General features: G+C 39.7%; 1 protein-coding gene across 2 annotated transcripts in view; it reads right to left on the reverse strand.

Annotated features, from left to right (window-relative positions):
- Positions 1-21,192, reverse strand: part of FARSB (phenylalanyl-tRNA synthetase subunit beta) — an 80,530-nt gene that overhangs the window by 40,876 nt on the left and 18,462 nt on the right. For both annotated transcript variants that reach the window (XM_021074820.2, XM_021074819.2), the window contains exons 6-15: positions 20,277-20,427; positions 19,111-19,219; positions 17,981-18,051; positions 16,189-16,250; positions 15,206-15,257; positions 10,928-10,989; positions 10,446-10,653; positions 9,877-9,957; positions 5,202-5,294; positions 1,634-1,751 (exon numbers count right to left, since the gene is read on the reverse strand). In XM_021074820.2, the coding sequence (XP_020930479.2) occupies positions 1,634-1,751; positions 5,202-5,294; positions 9,877-9,957; positions 10,446-10,653; positions 10,928-10,989; positions 15,206-15,257; positions 16,189-16,250; positions 17,981-18,051; positions 19,111-19,219; positions 20,277-20,427 (1,007 nt within the window). The remainder of the gene's footprint in view (positions 1-1,633; positions 1,752-5,201; positions 5,295-9,876; positions 9,958-10,445; positions 10,654-10,927; positions 10,990-15,205; positions 15,258-16,188; positions 16,251-17,980; positions 18,052-19,110; positions 19,220-20,276; positions 20,428-21,192) is intronic.

Genomic DNA, 21,192 nt, shown 5'->3' on the forward strand with positions numbered 1-21,192 from the left:
TGATAACCAAAGACCCAGGGTGCACAGTGGGGAGCAGATGGAATTCAGCTTTGGCTGAAAAGTTTGCCACAGACAGTTCACAGACAGACAGCCAAGGCGGTCATTCCTCTATACCATCTGTTTCCTAAGACAGGAAACCAATAATTTAAAATCAATAGTTCTTGGCTGCTTTTGGTAGTTAGAATGACGTCATATTGTCCTCTTCGTGAAAAACTGAGGTAAAGGCCTCCTCTTTTGTCAACTGATTCAAAAGAACACACTCTGAATTCTAGAGTCTAGAGTAAGACTAAATGCTGCTAGGACTTCAACTGTTAAATCCATAGAGCCAGCAACTTCATCATTTGAGGGCACTGCTCACCAAATGATACCTCATATGCAGTTCAAAACAGTCAGACTTATGTAAGTTAAAGACATGGAGAAGTCAGAATTGCCATGAAATTACTTCTTGGCAATCAGTTTTAAGTACTCGCTAAATACAAATTGTACGTATTAAAAAATAACTACTACATTCCAAATATTGAACAAAGCAACCTGCTGTACTAATAAGTCCAAGCCATGTTCAAAAGAAACAAAAACTGGTAAAATACATTTATAGTTATTGGTACAACAGTGATATGAACAATCACTGCTGAACTAGAATGGTAAGATATCAAGTATGTCAAAATGATATGCGTATAAATCATGTGACATAAGAAAAAACTATTCCATGGTGCTTTTCAAGTTGAGGTTCCAATAGAGTTCTTCATAAGTATTATTAAATTCTTTGTCAAAATTTGCTTTCTATTGAAAGTAAGAGATATAGGGATTTCCCTGCTGGCTCAGCAGGTTAAGGATCCGGGGTCATCGCTGCTATGGTTCTGGTTACTGCTGTGGCATGTATTCTATCACTGGCCTGGCAATTTCCGCATGCTGCCAATGTGGCCCAAAAAAGAAAAAGAAAAAAAGTAAGAGAGATATAATAATCAAATATTTGACCTTGCTTGGACTGATAGAAAGGAATCAGTTATGAAAATTAAATCTATGGGGAGTTCTCATCATGGCTCAGCAGAAATGAATCTGACTAGTATCCATAAAGAAGCAGGTTCAATCCCCGGCCTTGCTCAGTGGGTTAAGGATCTGGCATTGCCATGAGTTGTGGTGTAGGTCACAGATGTGGCTCAGATCCTGAGTTGTTGTGGCTGTGGCCAGCAGCTACAGCTCTGATTTGACTGCTAGACTAGGAACTTCCATATGCCACCGGGTGCGGCCCAAAGACAAAAGAAAAAAGAAAGAAAAAGAAAATTAAATTTATGAAACTATTGGGAAAACTCAAACGCTAGCTGGATATTTGATGGTAAGATATAATAATGGTGTTTGGATTATTTTTTTTTAATTGGGGTAGCTCTTATCTTTTAGAAATACAAACTAAAGTATTTATGAGATGATATCATGACTAGGATTTACAATAAAAAAATATGAGGAAGTAGGTTAGGGTATCAATGAAAGAAGCCTGGCCACCTAAGTGTTGTTAACTACTGAAGTTGAGTGCTAGAATCATGGGAGTAATTACATTATTTCCTCTACTTTTATATACTGTTGAAATTTTTCATAATAACAAAATGATTTAAGTATACAAATGAAAAGTGACGCTTACCTCTGCTAGAATCTTTTATTACAACGTCAGAGATTTCAAACAGTTTTAGAGGAAGGGGCATCTTCCGATTCGCAGCTATGGTTTTTAGGAGACCAGGAAGAAGGGTAGTGCGTGCCACCTACAGGAGAAGACATGAAATTGCACTGACTAAACAGGAACCAGACAGATACCTGGTTAGTCTCCATGGCCTCATAAGAAGCCAGTTTTGGAAAATGCAATACCTAAATATCTGAGTCATTTTTAATTTCTAATTCTAGGACACTAATAAAGCAAAGTATTCTGGATTCCAAACTTACAAAATGAAAAATCATAAATTTGATTTAAAAAAATAAGTGAGGAGCTCCCGACGTGGCGTAGTGGTTAACGAATCCGACTAGGAACCATGAGGTTGTAGGTTCAATCCCTGGCCTTGCTCAGTGGGTTAAGGATCTGGCGTTGCCGTGAGCTGTGGTGTAGGTTGCAGACGTGGCTCGGATCCCACATTGCAATGGCTCTGGCGTAGGCCGGCGGCTACAGCTCCAATTAGACCCCCAGCCTGGGAACCTCCATATGCCGTAGGAGTGGCCCTAGAAACACCAAAAAGCCAAAAAGCCAAAAAAAAAAAAAAAAAAAAAAAAAAGTGAAAAAGAAATACTATAATTTCCTGCATCTAGGATTAGTTTTTATCATTTTTTACATTACAGTTAGTATTCAAGATCTCAAATGTGCAAATTTTCATATCCTGCTTCATTTCACAAAGTAATTGAAGTAGATTACAAGAAATACAAATTAAATAGTTTGAATATGAATTAACCAAATTTTTAAAAACTAGGTCCAAGGAAAATGTAAATGCAATTAAAATACTAAGACAATGAGGAAAACAGACTACAAATCTACAACTAAGAAAACCACATAGCTGCTATGGGCAGGATATAAATACAGTTTTCAGCTTAGGAGTCAAAATAGGAAAACATGTAGAGTTATTTCATTTTACTATTCATATGAAATACAAATTCATATTCTAATTCTTTAAAAAAAATTTTTTTTTTGCTTTTCAGGGCCGCACTCGTGGCACGCATGGAGGTTCCCAGGCCAGGGGGTCAAATTGGAGCTACTGCTGCCAGCCTACACCACAGCAACACTGGATCTATACCATGTCTACACCACAGCTCAGGGCAACGCCAGATCCCCAACCCACTGAGCAAGGGCAGGGACCGAACCCGCAACCTCATGGTTCCTAGTCGGATTCGTTTCCACTGCGCGACGACAGGAACTCAATTCTTTTTTTTAAAAAGGTAGGGAGTTCCTGTTGTGGCACAGTGGCTAACGAATCTGACTAGGAACCACGAGGCCGTGGGTTCAATCTCTGGCCTTGCTCAGTGGGTTAAGGATCCGGCGTTGCTGTGAGCTGTGGTGTAGGTTGCAGACGTGGCTCAGATCCCACATTGCTGTAGCTGTGGTGTAGGCCAGTGGCTATAGCTCTGATTAGACCCCTAGCCTGGGAACCTCCATATGCCACAGGAAGTGGCCCTAGAAAATGCAAAAAGACAAAAAAAATAAAATAAAATAAAAAATAAAATAGGTAAAATTTCCCCACATTAGTCTGTGTAATAAAACTCTCATTCTAAGCTGTATGGTAGCTTCCAACACATCATTTTACTGGAAGGGTTTTATGAACGATGGTATGACATTTGCAGTCAGACTCCAAAACCATTATCTTTTGCTCAGACTCCTGCATGAGCTGCTTAGGGTAATTTCTCTGCTTCTATTATTCTTCCCACAGAATGACTCCTTAAGACCTAAGTCAGATCATGGAACTCTCCTGCTCAAAAATCTCCAGGGGAGTTCCTGCTGTGGTGCAGTGGTTAACGAATCCGACTAGGAACCCTGAGGTTGCGGGTTCAATCCCTGCCCTTGCTCAGTGGGTTAAGTATCTGGTGTTGACGTGAGCTGTGGAGTGGGTCGCAGATGCGGCTCGGATCCCACATTGCTGTGGCTGTGGCTGTGGCTGGCAGCTACAGCTCCGATTCAACCCCTAGCCTGGGAACCTCCATATGCCGCGGGAGCGGTCCAAGAAATAGCAACAACAACAACAACAACAACAAAAAAGACAAAAAGACAAAAAAAAAAAAGAAAAACTTAAGGTCTCTGGAGGAGACAGTTTGGGGGGTGGGAGGATGTGCTTGGGCTGTGGGATGGATATCCTGTGAAATCAGATTGTTATGATCATTATATAACTACAGATGTGATAAATTCATTCAAGTAATAAAAAAATAAAATAAAGGAAAAAAAAATTAATGGACCTCAGAAAAACATAAAACTATCACAACCCTTCCAAACTAGTGTAAAGAATCTTTGAAAAGTTCTGACACTGAATATACAGAAAGAATTTATGTACTTGATGCATATTATTATTAGTTCTTTAATCAGTCTCGTTCTAATTTGCCACTTTAGTAGGTAGTTCTATAGATTAAATCAAAATTTTAAAAAATCTAAATATTAATATTTTTAGAACTTTTATACTTTTTAATTTAAAAATATTTTCATATTTTTAGAACTAATCCAGCCCACTACTTTTATAAAAGTGAAAACCAAGACACAAAGAAATGGAATTCCCATTGTGCCTCAGCTGGTTAAGAACTGGACAGAGTCTCCTCAAGGATGAGGGTTTGATCCCTGGCCTCATTCAATGGGTTAAGGATACAGTGTTGCAAGCTGCAGCATAGGCCTCAGGGGCAGCTCCAATTCAGCCCCTATCCTGGGAATTTCCATACACCACAGGTGCTACCATAAAAAGAAAAAAAGATCCAAACAAACTATCTCAAATCAGAGCATTCAGATATTTTATAACAGCATCAACTTTTTTTTTTTTTCCCCCTTGTCTGTTTGCCTTTTCTAGGGCCGTACCCACGGCCATGTGGAGGTTCCCAGGCTAGGGGTCTAATCAGAGCTGTAGTCACCGGCCTACACCACAGCTCATGGCAACACTGGATCCTTAACCCACTGAGCAAGGCCAGATCGAACCCGAAACCTCATGGTTCCTAGTCAGATTCTTTAACCACTGAGCCACGACAGGAACTCCAGCATTAACTTTCTCAAAAGCATTTCCTTACAATTTTAAGATTCCCCTTGATTCTAGAAGACATAAACTTCTCTAACGCTTCAGTTGGAAAAAAAAAAATCATAAAACTGCATATATAAGAAAAACAGAGCTTATTAGTACGAAAGATAATTCAAAGTCATCGATAAGCAAAAGACAGAATAACTTTGAAATGCTGTTTTGTAGTTAATACTCTAATCTATAATGTAAATCTCTTAACGTTTACTATTAAGTGAGTATAATTTTCATTTAAATATTCCTAACCTCTATGTGAAACTGCCAATAAGCTAGACAATTACAACAAAAGGCACAGTCATATAGTCAAGATCTGGTATAAGAACCAAATACAAATATAAACTTATCCAAGAGGAGATTCTAAAGGAGCTCTACAATTTTGCCATCTGAGGTAAAATAACTGAGAGACTTTTTCATAACTCATGTACTGCCTCTCAGTTTTTACCCAAATTCTTATCTACTTAGAACTCTTACCTGAAATTCAGCTGTTTTAGGATTACTTATGTGGACTGCCTTTGTTGCAGAGATATCCAAACCCAGTTTATCAGCAATATCTTCTTGAGAGCACTAAGAAACACACAGAAATAGATCAATATGGAAAAGCAATGACTCAATCTAATACAAAAAGTATTTAATGTTGTAACTCATCTTTTGATAGTCTCATAAGAATACGGATTATATAAATGGTAAGCTAAGAACAAAAATATATCACTCAAATTCAGAACCACAGCAGATGCAATTAAATATTAAGAGCTCTCTTACAAGGAGTTCTAACCATGATGCAGAGCTCCAGTCCATTTTCCACAGGGAGATGGTGGTATAACCTGTTCTTGGGCCCTTCCTAAACTAACCTCCCATTTACCTTACTAGTCTAACCTTCTACAATTCCCTACTCATCTCCTGAACCATACACTTTTCCCTATATTTACCTGAAGTGCCCTCCCTGCCCTCCCTCCTGCCATCCCCCAAGGCTCTACTTAAAAGACCTCTCTTCCACCCACTCCATAAATAAATCCCTAACGACTCCAGCCATCAATTCTCTCTCCTTCTTTGGTGTCCATGTGGCTTTCTGTTTGACTACTATTCTAACCTATGCTAAATCCAGACTGACTTGTGGCAGAATGGTAGGACTAAGAACAGAATTCAAGCAGCCTGAATCATGTCATTAAACTCAGTACAACTATTGTATATAGAATGGAAGCTCACCGGGGACCTGCTGTATAGCACAGGGAACGCCACTCAATAGTCTGTGGTAAGAATCTCAAAAAGAATGGATACGTCTTTGTGTATAACCGAACCACTTTGTTGTCTAGCAGAAATTATCACAACATTGTAAATGAACTATACAAAATAAAACTTTTAAAAATGGAAAAATAAAGTCTGTGCATATGTGCTTGATAAAGCTCCAGGTAATGAACGAACTCACCCACCAAAAAGAAAAAGATGCTTGCCACCCTCAAAAGTCAGGAGGGTAGGCAGAATTATGAAGATAAAACTCAGTGATTACGAGATACACCAAGTCTAATAAATGAAATGAGATAAAGCAAATACAATGCTTGGCATAAATTAAGTGATCAAAAAATATTAATGATGATAAATAATGTCATTATTAAGAATGAACAATTATCCCACAGTGCTAATTTTCTGAAAGAACTTAAAACTTAACATGACAACTGATGTACCATCAGATTACTCTTTCCTATTTTCCAATATTAGGTAATATTCACTGCACTGTTCCACAAAACTGTCTTCAAGGACTCTTGGTCTGTGTTTCACTTAGAAAAAAAGAACGGGTTTAGATCCATTTTATGCCAATGCCAGTTCTAATAACTCTTGCTCTCTTGGGAAAGATTCTGAAGATACATCCAGGCACAGCAGAAGAGAGCTCCCTGAGCTGCCACAGCTGCAGTGGTGGAGAAAGGTGGCAGGCATGCTGGGAATAACCTTTTTTCCCTCCATAAAATGGGAGAGTTTTTATAACAAGGGTTATTTATTTTTTTTAAGTCTTTTTTTTTCGCCTTTTCTAGGGCCGCTCCCACGGCATATGGAGATTCCAGGCTAGGGGTCCAATCAGAGCTGTAGCCCCCAGCCTACGCCAGAGCCACAGCAACGCAGGATCCAAGCCACGTCTGCAATCTACACCACAGCTCAGGGCGACGCCGGATCCTTAACCCACTGAACAAGGCCAGGGATCGAACTCACAACCTCATGGTTCCTAGTCGGATTCGTTAACCACTGAGCCACGACGAGAACTCCCTATAACAAGATTTAGATATAATGTGACCAGTTAGTTTGGAAATGCAATTTACATGATGCAATCTACTCTCAAACAGGACCAGTACTGTATGAATAAAATAAAAAGGCTCCACAGCAGTTCCCATTGTGGCTCAGCAGTAATGAATCTGACTAGTATCCATGAGGATGCGGGTTTGATTCCTGGCCATGCTCAATGGGTTAATGATCTTGTGTTCTCATAAGCTGTGGTGTAGGTTGCAGACTCAGCTCAGATCTGGCATTGCTGTGGTTATGGCTGTGGCAAAGGATGGCAGCTGAAGCTCCAATTCAACCCCTAACCCAGGCACTTCCATATGCCGTGGGTACAGCCCTAAAAAGGAAAAGGTTCCACAGACATATGGCGATGCAGCCAGGTATCTGAGTGACCTTGCCCTTTATCATAATGATGGACAATAAGGGACAGAGATAAGCAACGATTTAAATCAAGGTATCCTGAGGTGGCAGTAGCTGGAAATAGGATGAAATGTTTATAAATGTTAATATTCACATGTTTATTTTAGAGTGTTAAAAAATACATGTAACAAGTAAATGAAATCCATGATTATTTTATTCTCATAATAAGGCTAAAATAGGTTTTTAGTTTTAAAAATGAAAAATGAGCTAATTTAAAAGAAAATATTGGCGTTCCCATCATGGCACAGCAGAGACAAATCTGACTAGGAACCATAAGGTTGCAGGTTTGATCCCTGGCCTCATTCAGTGGGTTAAGGATCCGGCGTTGCCCTGAGCTGTGGTGTAGGTCGAAGATGCGGCGTGGATTCCATGTTGCTGCGGCTGTGGTACAGGCCGGCAGCTATAGCTTTGATCAGACTCCCAGCCTGGGAACCTCCATATGCTGCGAGTATGGCCCTAAAAAGCAAAAATAAAATAAATAGAAATAAAAAAAACAAAGCAAATGAGAAAAAAAAAAAAAAAAAAGGAAAAGAAAGAAAATACTACTACTAGTATGCAGATAGAGCAGAAATCACAGGGAGTTCTCTAGCACCTAACTCTTTTACCCCTTCACCGTGATAACGTGTTGAAGTGACCACAGACAGTAGTGGAACAGACTGTTTCTGACGCTCCTGGTGGGACAGTTCAGTCACAGGCCGAGGGTATAGGCAGACCTGGGCTGGAAACCCTGGTCCACAGCCAACTGGCTTCAAGGAGCAGGACAAGATACGTAAATCAAGTGCTGTGTAAGACAGAAACAGCTACTCCACAGGGCTGCACCCAGGGACAGAATCGCCTACATAAAGCCCCCAGTGCCAAGCTATCGCTATGAGGCAAAGTATGTGCTCCCCTTGAGCCGAATGGGGCTGCGTGGTTACAAAATCATTCCTCTGCCACTTAATGTAATTTGTAAAAATAGGATACATTGAAAAAAAAATAGAATACACTTCTTCACACTACATCACTTTCCATGAAGTCACTGCTGCTCCCGACTACACATGTGCATGTGGGGTGTACGTGAACAACATGGCGCGCCAACCTTTTCAGGCTGACGTGACAGAAAAGCACTCTTCCACAAGTCACAAGGCCAGATTCTGGTCACGTTTTCCTGTTCTCCGTGTAAACTTTGCTGAGTACTAATGCTCTCCTGGCACAGGCTTCCTCACTGATACAGTGCCTGGCCTATGACAGATGCCCCATAAATGTTGTCCAATAAACAACTGCTAAATCGGGAAAACGAAGGTGCTGAACTAGATCTGCACGGTCCCTTCCAACAGTAACAGCCTATGAATTACAAATGCTCAATCAAGCAATGTGAGAGAGACTGCATCTCCCCACCGACCCTCTGGGCTGGTAATAATTCCCACCGATGCCCCTGCAAATACTTTAAAAGTCTGAGGAGTTCCCGTCGTAGCTCTGCGGAAACAAATCTGACTAGCAACCATAAGGACGCAGGTTCAATCCCCGGCCTTGCTCAGCGGAAACAAATCTGACTAGCAACCATAAGGACGCAGGTTCAATCCCCGGCCTTGCTCAGCGGGTCAAGGATCCAGTGTTGCCGTGAGCTGTGGTGTAGGTTGCAGACGTGGCTCCCACATTGCTGTGGCTATGGTGTTGGCCGGCAGCTGTAGCTCTGATAGGACCCCTGCCTAGCCTGGGAACCTCCATATGCCACGAGTGAGGCCCTACAAAGACAAAATGCAAAAAACGATAATAATAATAAAAAGCCTGAGAACTTTAGGGCTGGAATTGAGCTGGGGGAACTTTCCTGGTTGTTTTGGTTTGGTTTTTGACCTACACTGTTAAGCTGAAACGTACTTTGAACGCTCGAAACTACACTCTGGGCACCACAGAAAAGCTCAGCAAGAGAGAAAAAGCAACTACAAATTGCATACACATTTCATTCTCTTCACATGGTCAATCTGCTGGAAGAGGGAGATTTCCGTCTGATTTTGTAATAAAATTCATTTCCTGATTTAGGCCTTTTATGTCAGCTTTTCAACTCAAAGCAAATGTTTGTGACCATGTTCAAAGACAAAGAAATAAGTTTAATGTGGAACAGTCCACAAGCCCTTAACCAGGGCGGCATCTAGTGGGCACGGCTACAACCAAATTAAGGTTAAAAATTCTAACCTAATAAATCTGGTTATGAAATTTATTGTGAACCCTCAACACTTACATGAAACTCTAAAATACAGTCATCTAAGACACTGTTCCAGTCCTTCGTGCCTTTCCATGACTAAAACGAGAAATCTTCATCATTTCTTTACCAGACACTATACAATCTCAAGGAACAAAGTTACTCTTCCAGAACCTGGAAATTTCATGAATTTTTATAAATTCATAGAAGGCCTCATACATCAAGTAATTCAGAGATTCAAAGAAAACAATCAGCAGAGCAGAAAAAGCAAATAAAACATACCAGGGCAAAGGTAAGTGCTTCAGTGAATCCAGCAGCCGCCATGTCATGTCTCAGGAGTTCTGTGAACTTATTTAGGGGGAACTGGGGGAGAAAAATAGTTTAAATAAAATTCTCCCTCTTTTTTAAAAGAGATTTATAGAAAACTTGTCATTTAAAGGAAACCACCCATCCTCACTAGTACACTGCTAATCCCGCCACTGCCCCATGGCAACCCTACCCACCTCACTACACCAATACCCCTGCACAGATGTACACACCCCATTCCCACCTCTTCCATACACGGCTGCTGCGTCACGCCCAGGATCAGAAAATGAATCACCCAGTTAAGGATGCAAGAAGGGCTCCGAACTTGAAACCTGTCTTTCTTCAAAGAGCTCGTCACCACAGGTTTTCAACGTGCTCTAATCAATCGGGCATCTGTTTTGTATCCTCTCCACAGCAAATGCCTCTCAGAGCAGAGCATGTCCAATACTCCTTAATTCCTCTGTTCTGTTTCTCTCGAAGCCTTCCTGGCATTCAATAATCAGTTTCTAACAATAAGGAGTGTTTATTTAAGGGGGCAATCTTACTTGATTAGCTATGGTGTATGTTTTCGGGAGAGTCATCTGAATGTTGTTATATCCATAAGCAATGGCTGCATCTTCTATGATATCACAGGCATGGATAATGTCGGCTCTGGTCGGAGGGACCTCAATCTCAATCTGATGCCCATCGCCTATGACTTCTGACTTTAAACACATCCTGGTCAGAAGCTTGGCAAGATTTTCTGGAGTTTCTCTGAAATAGGAATGTACAAACCATAAACTTCACGGAATTATTTAAAATATGTTTCCATTTTGTTTTAAAATACGCTACTACCTGAAACAGTGACCTTTCTTTGTGGATTCCAATAGACACCAGACATTCTGAGGTTCTATCATCACTTAAGTCTTAAGGGATATCAAAATCCTCTCCAAGCCCTTTTTTCAGGAAAAATTAAGTAGTCTTGTGTGTACTTCATTCTTAAATTCTCTTCAATAATAAATAAATCAATGAAGTTTGCAGAGCCTACCTGATTCCAATTTTTTTGTTAATTAGATCAGCTCTCACTATCTCCTTTCGGTAAGCCAGTTCCTTAGAGAGAAAAAGTTTGAGAGACTTAAATCATTCCCATCAGATACAGCATTAGCCTCTAATTCGATTCATTGTTGAGGTTTCATGTCTCCCCCCAAGAAACTGTCATTTAGAGCCAGACATTGAAAATAAACTAAACGAGGTGCTTCAAAATATTATTTGCTATCATACATCCATACAGGAATATTCTATTTGCTAAACAACTGGAACTGTTTGGAAATCTTATAAAATGCCAAACACTTCTCACTTTTACATCGTCAATTACCATCATCAAAACACTGGTGCACGACATCCTCTCTAAAATGTTTACAAATCTGAAGATTTTCACTATCATCTCACGCAAATACGTATTTATGACCAAGAAAGACTAATTCATGTGTCCTACTGCACTAACCATCATATAAATCTAAGTGTTATGAAGTCATTCCTTTCCTAACATTTTTTTTCAGGTGGGGAAACGCAATCATGCCCCAGTCCAAGCTGTCAATCTGCTCCAGGAGACAGCAGGACTGGCAGCACCTTGTGAACTAGTACTCACTCCCCTTCAGACAGTTCATAAACTCTACCATGTGAGATAGGAATACACACACATAAAATCCAGGCTTTTCAGCAACTTTGGAAACATACATATGAATATTTTTTAATCACTCTATTACTCACAAAAATGTAAAAAGCACTAGCAAAAAAGGCAATACATTTTAAAACCTGTTTGGACTCAGGTAAGGATGATGGCCAGTCTTGCCACTGGTAGTTCTCAGAGCAGAAGCATCATTATCACCCAAGTGCTTCTAGGAAATGCAAACTCTCAGGCTTTATAGTTAGTGGCAGTTACACCAATCTACAGATTCCGGATCTGAGTGTTATCAAGATCTCCAGTGATGGGAATGCACAAGAGAGTTGGAGACGCCTGGAAGGCATGCTAAAAATAACAGTACGAACACTTCCTGAACAGTAAATATGAGCTATGCAGGACAAAACTCACTTTTAAAATATTCTTACCCCTCACATTAGGATCCTCATGTGACAGATAAGGAATCTGACTTTTAGACTAATAACTAGTCCCCGATCACAACAACAGCAGGCTGCTGAGCCCTAGCACTGCCATAGTCCCAGTGCTTAGAAAAACACTCGTCAGAAAATAAGCCCTCGATCTACAGTTAATGAGTAGATGCACGAGTGAAGCAACAACTGATCTAATGAATTCCACGAGTTCAAGCAGAATAATTCCAAAGCTCACACCATTAACCATTAGTCTAACTACCATTTATTATCTCCTCCAGTTCTCTTATTCCAAACTCTATTAGTTTATATGAAATAACAGATTACGAGAGAACTTTCAAAGTGTTTGGAAAAATATGCTATTTTGAGTGAGGAAGACTCAGCTTCCCCCAGAGGATCAACCTCTTCTGAGATGACAGTCTGAGAAGAGCTGGTCCAACCTAAGCTTAGAAGGAAATAAATTAACAAATGACAAAACACCAGTGTATACTCTTTTACAGAAAGCCATCCATTTCAAATTTATGAAAGCTCCTTATAATACAAATAAATGATTTCCAGAAATTAGCTACATGAGAACAAAAAGGAACCAAATTTTGAGAGATTTCTTTTTCTTCCCAAAGGTACATATTTCATTTTAATACTTGACAATTCTTCAAACTAGAAAGAAAACTTTTCTCAAATCAGGCTTTATTATAAAACTGACTAAACTGCTATCTCTATAGCTAATTCCAACTACCACTGTGCTCAACCATATAAATGGCCGCCATTTCTTTCCTCTCTGTATCCATAACCTTTCAATGTGATGCTGTGGGTCCTCTCATCAGGAAAGAGACTCTATTTCTCCCTTTTGCAATTCTAGCAAAATGACGCTTTGGCCAACAGGACACCATGCTTAAAAGCACTTGAGCATTAGACTTGCTCTCTTGCTATTATGAATACTGCAACCACCACGTGAAGAAGTCCAAGCTAGCCTGCTGAAAGATGAGAGACACTTGACCAAGAAGCAGATATGTGAGTGAGGCCATCCCAGGTTATCCTGCTGATAGCCCACCCACCAGCTGGAGCTCTGCAGAGACTAGCCCAGCCAGTCCAGACTAGAACTACCCAGCTGACCCACAGAATCATAAACAAATGGTTGGGGTTTTTTTTTTTTTTTTTCTTTTTTCTTTTTAGGGCCAAATCCACAGCATATGGAACCAGGTTAGGGTTGAATTGGAGCTGCAGCTGCTGGCCTACGCCACAGCAACAGCCACGCCAGATCTGAGCTGCATCTGTGTCCACACCACAACTTGAGGCAATGCCCGATCCTTAACCCACTGAGCAAGGCCAGGGATTGAAGCCATATCCTCAAGGATACTAGTCAGGCTCTTAACCTGCTGAGCCATGATAGGAACTCCCAACAAATGGTTAAGTCAGTAAATCCTGGGGTAGTTTGTAACTTGACAGAAGCTAACTGGTAACAGCCACTAAAACCAATTTTTTTACAAAAAGATATTGCCCATAATTTCAATCACGCTTTCTATAGTTACACATCTTTTTTTTTAAAGGGCTGCACCTGTGGTACATGGAAGTTCCCAGGCTAGGAGGTGAATCAGAGCTGTAGCTACCAGCCTGTGCCATAGCAACGCCAGATATGAGCCACATCTGTGACCTACACCACAGCTCACAGCAATACTGGATCCTTAACCCACTGAGCAAGGCCAGGGATCGAACCCACATCCTCACAGATACTAGTCAGGTTCATTACCACTGTGCCACCATGGGGACTCCACATTTAATTTGAATAGTAATTAATACTCTAGAATAAAATATGATGCTAAATACTAGTGTTTTCAGGAGAGGGAGGTTTTGATATTGGCAGGTTTTATCTACTGCAAAAACTTTTTTTTTGTCTTTTTAGGGCTGCACCCATGGCATATGCAGGTTCCCAGGCTGGGGGGTCTAATCGGAGCTACAGCTGCCCAGCCTGCACCACAACAACACCAGATCACAGCAATGTCGGATCCTCAACCCACTGAGCAAGATCAGGGATTGAACCTGCAAGCTCATGGTTCTTAGTCGAATTCGTTTCCGCTGGCGCCTGACAGGAACTGCCTAAAAACTATATAAATAGTAGAAACTATTCTATGCTCTGATTTACTTCGTAAGTGGCAAATGAATTGTGAAAAATCCAAAGAACTCAGAAAGAATGGCCTCAGTGAATCAGAACCACAACTAAATGATTGTGACACTGTGTGAATGTGTTGGAATGGCCATGTAGGGGGTGAAAAGCCCAATCAAGAATAACGGGGGGGCTCGCATTGTGGCACAGCAGAAACAAATCCGACTAGGAACCATGAGGACGTGGGTTCAATCCCTGGCCTCGCTTGGTGGGTTGGGGATCCAGTTTTGCCGTGAGCCGTGGTATAGGTCTCAGACACGGCCTGGATCCTGTGTTGCTATGGTTGTGGTGCAGGTCAGCAGCTGTAACTCCAATTCGACCCCTAGCCTGGGAACCTCCATATGCCACAGGGGAGGCCCCAAAAATAAATAATAATAATAATAATAATAATAATCCTAGTTTTGGAGTTCTCCTGTGGCACAGTGGGGTGAGGATTTGTTGTCACTGCAGCAGCTTGGGTTGCTGCTGTGCCAAGGGCCTGATCCCTGGTCCAGGAACTTCCACATGGCTCGAGCATAGCACCCCCTACCCCCAAAAGAATAATATAGTTTAAATTTTTATCAAGATCTTATGTCTTCAAAATAATTGTGCTTACTACTAAATTAGTCCTGTTAACACATTTGGAATTGTTTGCTACAGCAACGGCCTTTCAGAACTGCTAATTCAAGTATGACACAGACTAAGTATAGAGGGCTGAGTAATCTTAAAAGAGGCGAGACTATAAATTACCCAGTTACCTAGTTAATAAGGGAATAAATCACAGGAATCATGGCCATATAATGCTGTGGTATAATAGTATATTAGGACTACCTGGGCTTAAATCCTTGCTCCACAGTTTAATAGCAGTAGGCAAGCTATTTAACATCTCAAGGTCTCCCTATCTACTAAATGTTATATTAACATTACAGGGTTAATGTGAGGATGAAATCCATGTAACGCACACAGTAAAGTGCCTGGCCTGTAGCTGGAGGGATGGATAGATAGAAAGATCACAAGTATGCTGAGGCTACTATTATTGTTGTTGTCAAAATCGTCATCAAGTACTTCTGTACTTACTGGAAAGGTATGTAATTTTCCATTAGGAAAAACTACCTCAGCTGCTTCAACCCTGAAAAATAAATAAATAAAGCCAGAAATAAAATTAAATAAGTAAAACTTACGTGGGGAAAAAGAGCCATAAATTCCAGAAATGTGTGGTTAACAAAATTTCCACTTTGTCAACAACTGCGGCCTCAACACGTTCAACTCATTCACATTCCAGCACTGCTGTCTGGATCTATTCTCCCACATACAACACTACTCTTCTGTTTCCTGTGGCTCCCGTGTCTCTCCAGGCAGTGCCCACTTGATAAGTTTATCTCCCTGTGGTGCAAAGCACCCAAACTCTATGAACTCCATGCCAACACTGATGTACATGCCAGCCTTCACCAGGGTCATGGTGCTACACAACAACAGCTGACCAACATAAACACTAAAATGCCAATTAAAAAAAAATCTAACACAGCCATACAATTTCAGTCATGCTTTCTACAGTTGAACATTTGTTTTTGAATTATAATACTCCAGAATAAACCATGATGCTAGCACACAGTAAGGACCACATTGTTTTGATAAGCAATTTTTTTAAATAAAAATTTAGCTTTGGAATATAGCAATCTTACTGGTACATGTGGAATATATACTTTTCTCTTACATATGATTACCTTGGTTAGCTGTTCTTTTGCTAGTCCTCCTACTTATATTCCCAAATCCCATGATCCTTAAATGCAGCTTAAATGTCACTGCCTCCATGAGGTCTGCCCAGATTGCCTCAGTTAGCAGTAACTTGTCCTTAAAAATGGCCAGAACATCACTGAAACTTTTTAAAGTACTTATCACCTTTTACTTTAGACATTATTTATTCATGTCTTAGCTCCCTAGAGAGATTATATATTCTAGTTACAGGAACCATATTTTCATCTTTATAATTGGCACAAGGCCTTTATGCTTTAACTTCAGAACAAGAGGCCATCATTGATAAAGATAGTGAGTGAACTTACGTAAACTGATTATCACAATATTCACTGAACATGGTGACAATAGTATCAAGAACTATTTTTGCCTGCAAAGGAAAAAAACAAATATTATGGTAACTCATAAATATACCATCTCTTCACTCAGATGGAAATGAATCTTTAATTTACTCTCCAAACATCTAAAAATGGACCTGTGTATATAAATTTTAAAGAAAGAAGTGGAATAAAAACCCTTGAGCTAGAGTAGGTCTGACCTTATCTTCAGGTGTTCTGCATTTATGTGGCTCTCTTGAGAGTTACAATCCATGACTGAGACAAATCATTTATTTTCCCACCCCTCCCTTGGGTTCACCAAGTTTCAAGAAAGACAGATGGCTAACTATGGCAGTAAACCTTATCAATCTCATAAGTCTCTGCAGCAAGATGACAGACTTGGCCCATCTACTTACTAGTAGTCTGACTCTGGGCAAGTTAACTTATCTTTGTACTTAAGTCTATTTGTCTGTTAAGTAGAGGTGATAAAAGTTCATACTTCATTTGGTTAATATAAGGATTAAGAATGGGAAAGTGTGAGCATGAGAGAGAGAGAGAGAGAGAGAGAGTGTGTGTGTGTGTGTGTGTGTGCGAGAAAAACAGAGCAATGCCTAGCGCACAGTGACAGCCATACAGATTTTTTTTTTTTTTATTCAAAGAAATGCTTAAGGAAAAATACAGTAACCTTACTGGGATATATGCTTTTCTTTAATGTATACTTCATTCACATACAAGCTTCAGGCAAGATATTCAGGGTCTGGTTATGTGTAATTTTAAAAGAAGTTTTTAATAGGAAAAGCTATGTAAACCTGACAATATTTCTGAAGGCAAATACGGTACATACGAGTTGTAAATGAAGTATCTGGAATTCCCGTCGTGGCTCAATGGTTAATGAATCCAACTAGGAACCATGGGGTTGCAGGTTCGATCCCTGACCTTGCTCAGTGGGTTGAGGATCCAGCGTTGCCGTGAGCTGTGGTGTGGACTGCAGATTTGGCTCAGGTCCTGCACTGCTGTGGCTGTGGCATAGGCCAACAGCTATAGCTCCAATTGGACCTCTAGCCTGGGAACCTCAATATGCCGCAGGTGCAGCCCTAAAAAGACAAAAACAAAAAAAATTTTTTTATCAAGTACAAAAGTTATGAAATTAGCACTGAAATGAAGCCAATAAGACTAATACTTTATACAGATGGCATTACAATGCATACCCCATTTTCTGTTTTACAGTTATGTGTGTGGCTAACTCTCTCATAAGACGACAAGCTTCCTGGAGTTAAGAACATACAACTTTTTTTTTTTTTTTTTGGTCTTTTTAGGGCCCCACCCGTGGCATGTGGAGGTTCCCAGGCTAAGGTCCAATTGGAGCTGTAGCTGCCGGCCTGCACCAGAGACACAGCTGCGCCAGATCCTCGCCGCATCTGCAACCTACACCACAGCTCATGGCAACACCAGGTCCTTAACCCACCAAGCGAAGCCAGGGATCAAACCCGAAACCTCACGGTTCCTAGTCAGATTCGTTTCCGCTGCTCCATAATGGGAACTCCATATAACTCATTATTAAACTCATGGCATTGGAAAGATAATAGGTGCTCGCTGAACATTTGTCGACTGAATTAAAGCACCACAACCAAAGTACAGAATATCGACATCTTTCTAATTTTAAATTCCTAAAATATGTTCCCACCTACAAAATAAACATTTTTAAAGTTTAGCCATATAGTCTTGGCACAGAAGTAAAAAATCTATCCTAACAGTACAAAAATAGAATAAAAGTTTTATTTACCTTAGTAAAGTCAGTTCCTGTGCATTCAATAAATACATTTCTAGTATTCACTGTTATTTTGGAATGATTTCCTGCAACAAACAGAACAACAACAAAACAAATTAGTTTCAGAAATAGAAGTACACTAAAAAGCTCTACAAAACAGAAACTACATTTTAATTTAGAATATAATATAAACTGACACCTCGGAGGTAAGGAGATAGACAACTTTTAAGTTTCTATTAGAAGCTACAGGATAAAGATAAAAATAAAAACAAGGCTTTACTAAATGCATTCAACATGTCAGGTACTTAACAGAAATTGTCTTATTTTCACCACGACTCCATGACAGAGCTGCAGGCAGGACTACTAAGATTCAGAGATTAAGCTCACTGACCACAATCCCAAGCTATGAAGCAGCAAGACTAAGATCTGGGTCTGGATCTGGCTCACTCCAAAGCCCTACAAGTACTAGAGTCCAAGATCTTAAGGAGGAAAAGGTTCTCCTTCTCATCTTAAATCAACTGAACCCACTTCTCAGCTCTAGGAAGGCAAACATCTATGGCTTTGCCATCACTAAATTTTACAAATACATTCAAGATGCTTCAACAAAGGCTTCAGAGAGGAGTTTAGAGGGTAAAATGCAGTTTTAAAGTTTTTTTTGTTTGTTTGTTTTTTTCCCAGAGCCATGGCATGTGGAAGTTCCCAAAAGGGATTGAACCTGAGTTGCTACAGTGACAATGCTGGATCCTTAACCCGCTGCACCACAAGGAAATTCTTCAGCTATGAAAAGGCAGGCCAGATGGAATCTGACATGGAATTTAACTAAATGAATTATCTGCTAAAACCAACATGTCAATACCCTTTGGAAGAATATAAGAAAATCCAAAGAATAGCACCAGAAAACATTTATAAATTACAAATATATATGCATTTACAAATTATATAAAAATCACCAGTACAATATTGAATAGACGAATGAAAAGAAATACTGTAATTAAATCCACAAAGGACTTGAGATTCTCAGATTGTTATCTGATTGATTCAGCCAAGGCTATTGAAAATTCCATAGAAATGCTAAAGACAAAGAGGGAAACGGGGAAAAAAAAACAAAAAAACAAAAAACCTATGATGTGTAAGACATAACTCACCATTGATGATTGGAGGCATGGAAAGGACTACACCATTGCTGTCATAGATAACTGGATACAGAGGTTTGTTTTCAATTATATGTAAATAATGTTTAAGTTGATTGTCAGTCTGGAAAAAAATTAAGTCAAAGAAAATGAGTTTTTTATTTCTATCACCATTATTAGTTTACATACCTCGCTAGCATAAAAAGAAGGTGGAAAGTCAGAAAAACAATGAAGCAGCCCCCAAAAGTTCTAAACGGATAACATTTTCTAATATAGATATCTCAGTACCCTGACGCAACCTCATCTCCTACTGCGGAAAGATGAGAGAGACCACAATTGAGTTGTTCGACAAGACTGAAAACAGATTTGCAGAATAAGCCTGAATCACCTTAAGCAAAACACAATCCATACAAATTTATTTAGATAAGTAGGAAGAAATCACTTGCAAACCAGGCCAATGATAACAGCTCCTTTTTCCAAATAATGCCCACCTCTTCTACGATTTGTTAAGTGCAATTAAACACTGAATTCATTTTCATTGCTGGACTCTACCTGCTAATAATGGGAAGTAGATGCTTTGTAATAGTGCACCTCTACACACACACACAAATCTTAATTGTACCTTACATTTGCATGAGTTTTAATTGTACCCAAATATGAATATTACAATGTAGTATGCCCTACCTCAGTGGTTCTCAATCCTAGTTGTTCATTAAAAGTAGCTGAGAGGATAAAAAAGTAATAATAGGAGTTCCCGCTGTGGCTCAGCAGTAACAAAACTGACTAGTATCCGTGAGGATTTAGGTTCAATCCCTGGGCTCGCTCAGTGGATTAAGAATCCAGTGTTGCCATGAGCTGTGGTGTAGGTCTCAGACACGGCTCAGATCTGGCATTGCTACAGCATAGGCTGGCAGCTGCAGATCCAATTCGACCCCTAACCTGGGAACATACATATGCTATGTCCCTAAAAAGCAAAAAAAAAAAAAAAAAAAAAAAAAAAGGTAATAATAAACACAACTATGCCCAGACCCTACTCTGAATCTAATGAATCAAAATCTCTTGGTTGGAGCCCAGACACTGATATTTTTTCAAAAGCACTCATTACATTGTCTTAAGACTTGACTTTGGAAGAATTTCATGATTTATGCAGAGCTATGACATTAATATAAAAGACCATTTACCTTGTATATGTTCATCAGTTCACAGGCTGTATACTCCTTGCTCTTATTTAGAGGTTTGAATTTGATGTCTGCAGGCTTCTTTGCAGTGTAAGTAAATGGGCCTGACAAAGTGTCCAAATCATGGGTACCAATAGCAACAAGTGCTCTTTTCCTAAACGTGGAAAGCAGAGAAAGACAAACAGAAAAAGAGATTTGAATATTCCAAAGCAGAAGTTCTAACGATAATATCAACTACAGGTCTTTAAAAACTATTTTTAGTCTCTAAAATAGCCCATTACTACATAGCACCTTTACAACCATTGAATTATGAGAACCTGGGAGTTCCCATCGTGGCTCAGTGGAAATGAAGCCGACTAGTATCCATGAAGATGCAGGTTTGATCCCAGGCCTTGCTCAGTGGGTTAAGGATCCAGCATTGCTGTGGCTGTGGTGTAGGCCAGCATCTACAGCTCTGATTCGACCCCTACCCTGGGAACTTCCAAATGCCATGAGTGCGGCCCTAAGAGCAAAAAAAAAAAAAAGAAGAAGAATTATGAGAAATTACAAAACTACATAAAATACATCATTTCAGTAGCTAAAGTAAATTCTTCCACTATGTTTTCCCAAGTACTATGTTATCAGGACATTTTCAAAATCAAGATACATTTTGCTTTTAACCTATTTTCTCTTAGTGTCCTCAAGTAAACATAAATGTTTTATTAAATTAGAATGAACTACAAAAAAAAAACTGCTGTGTTTTTTGGCTTTTTTATATGTTCCTAAATTTCCTGTCACACAGCTATGTTGCTTTATTAATGGAAATCATTTAATTTTGAGTACTGTGAATCATAAAGTTTAATCTGTAAGGAAATTTCAAGAGCTATTAATTTCATTTGTTCTACAGTTTATCTGTAAAGGATTTAAGGAAATTTTAGAA

The sequence above is a fragment of the Sus scrofa genome, chromosome 15, assembly GCF_054392235.1.
Source record: "Sus scrofa isolate SSC_HxYL_T2T_F1_AM1 chromosome 15, Sscrofa_HxYL_maternal_Yorkshire_Landrace_v2.0, whole genome shotgun sequence".
NCBI classification, from domain to species: domain Eukaryota; kingdom Metazoa; phylum Chordata; class Mammalia; order Artiodactyla; family Suidae; genus Sus; species Sus scrofa.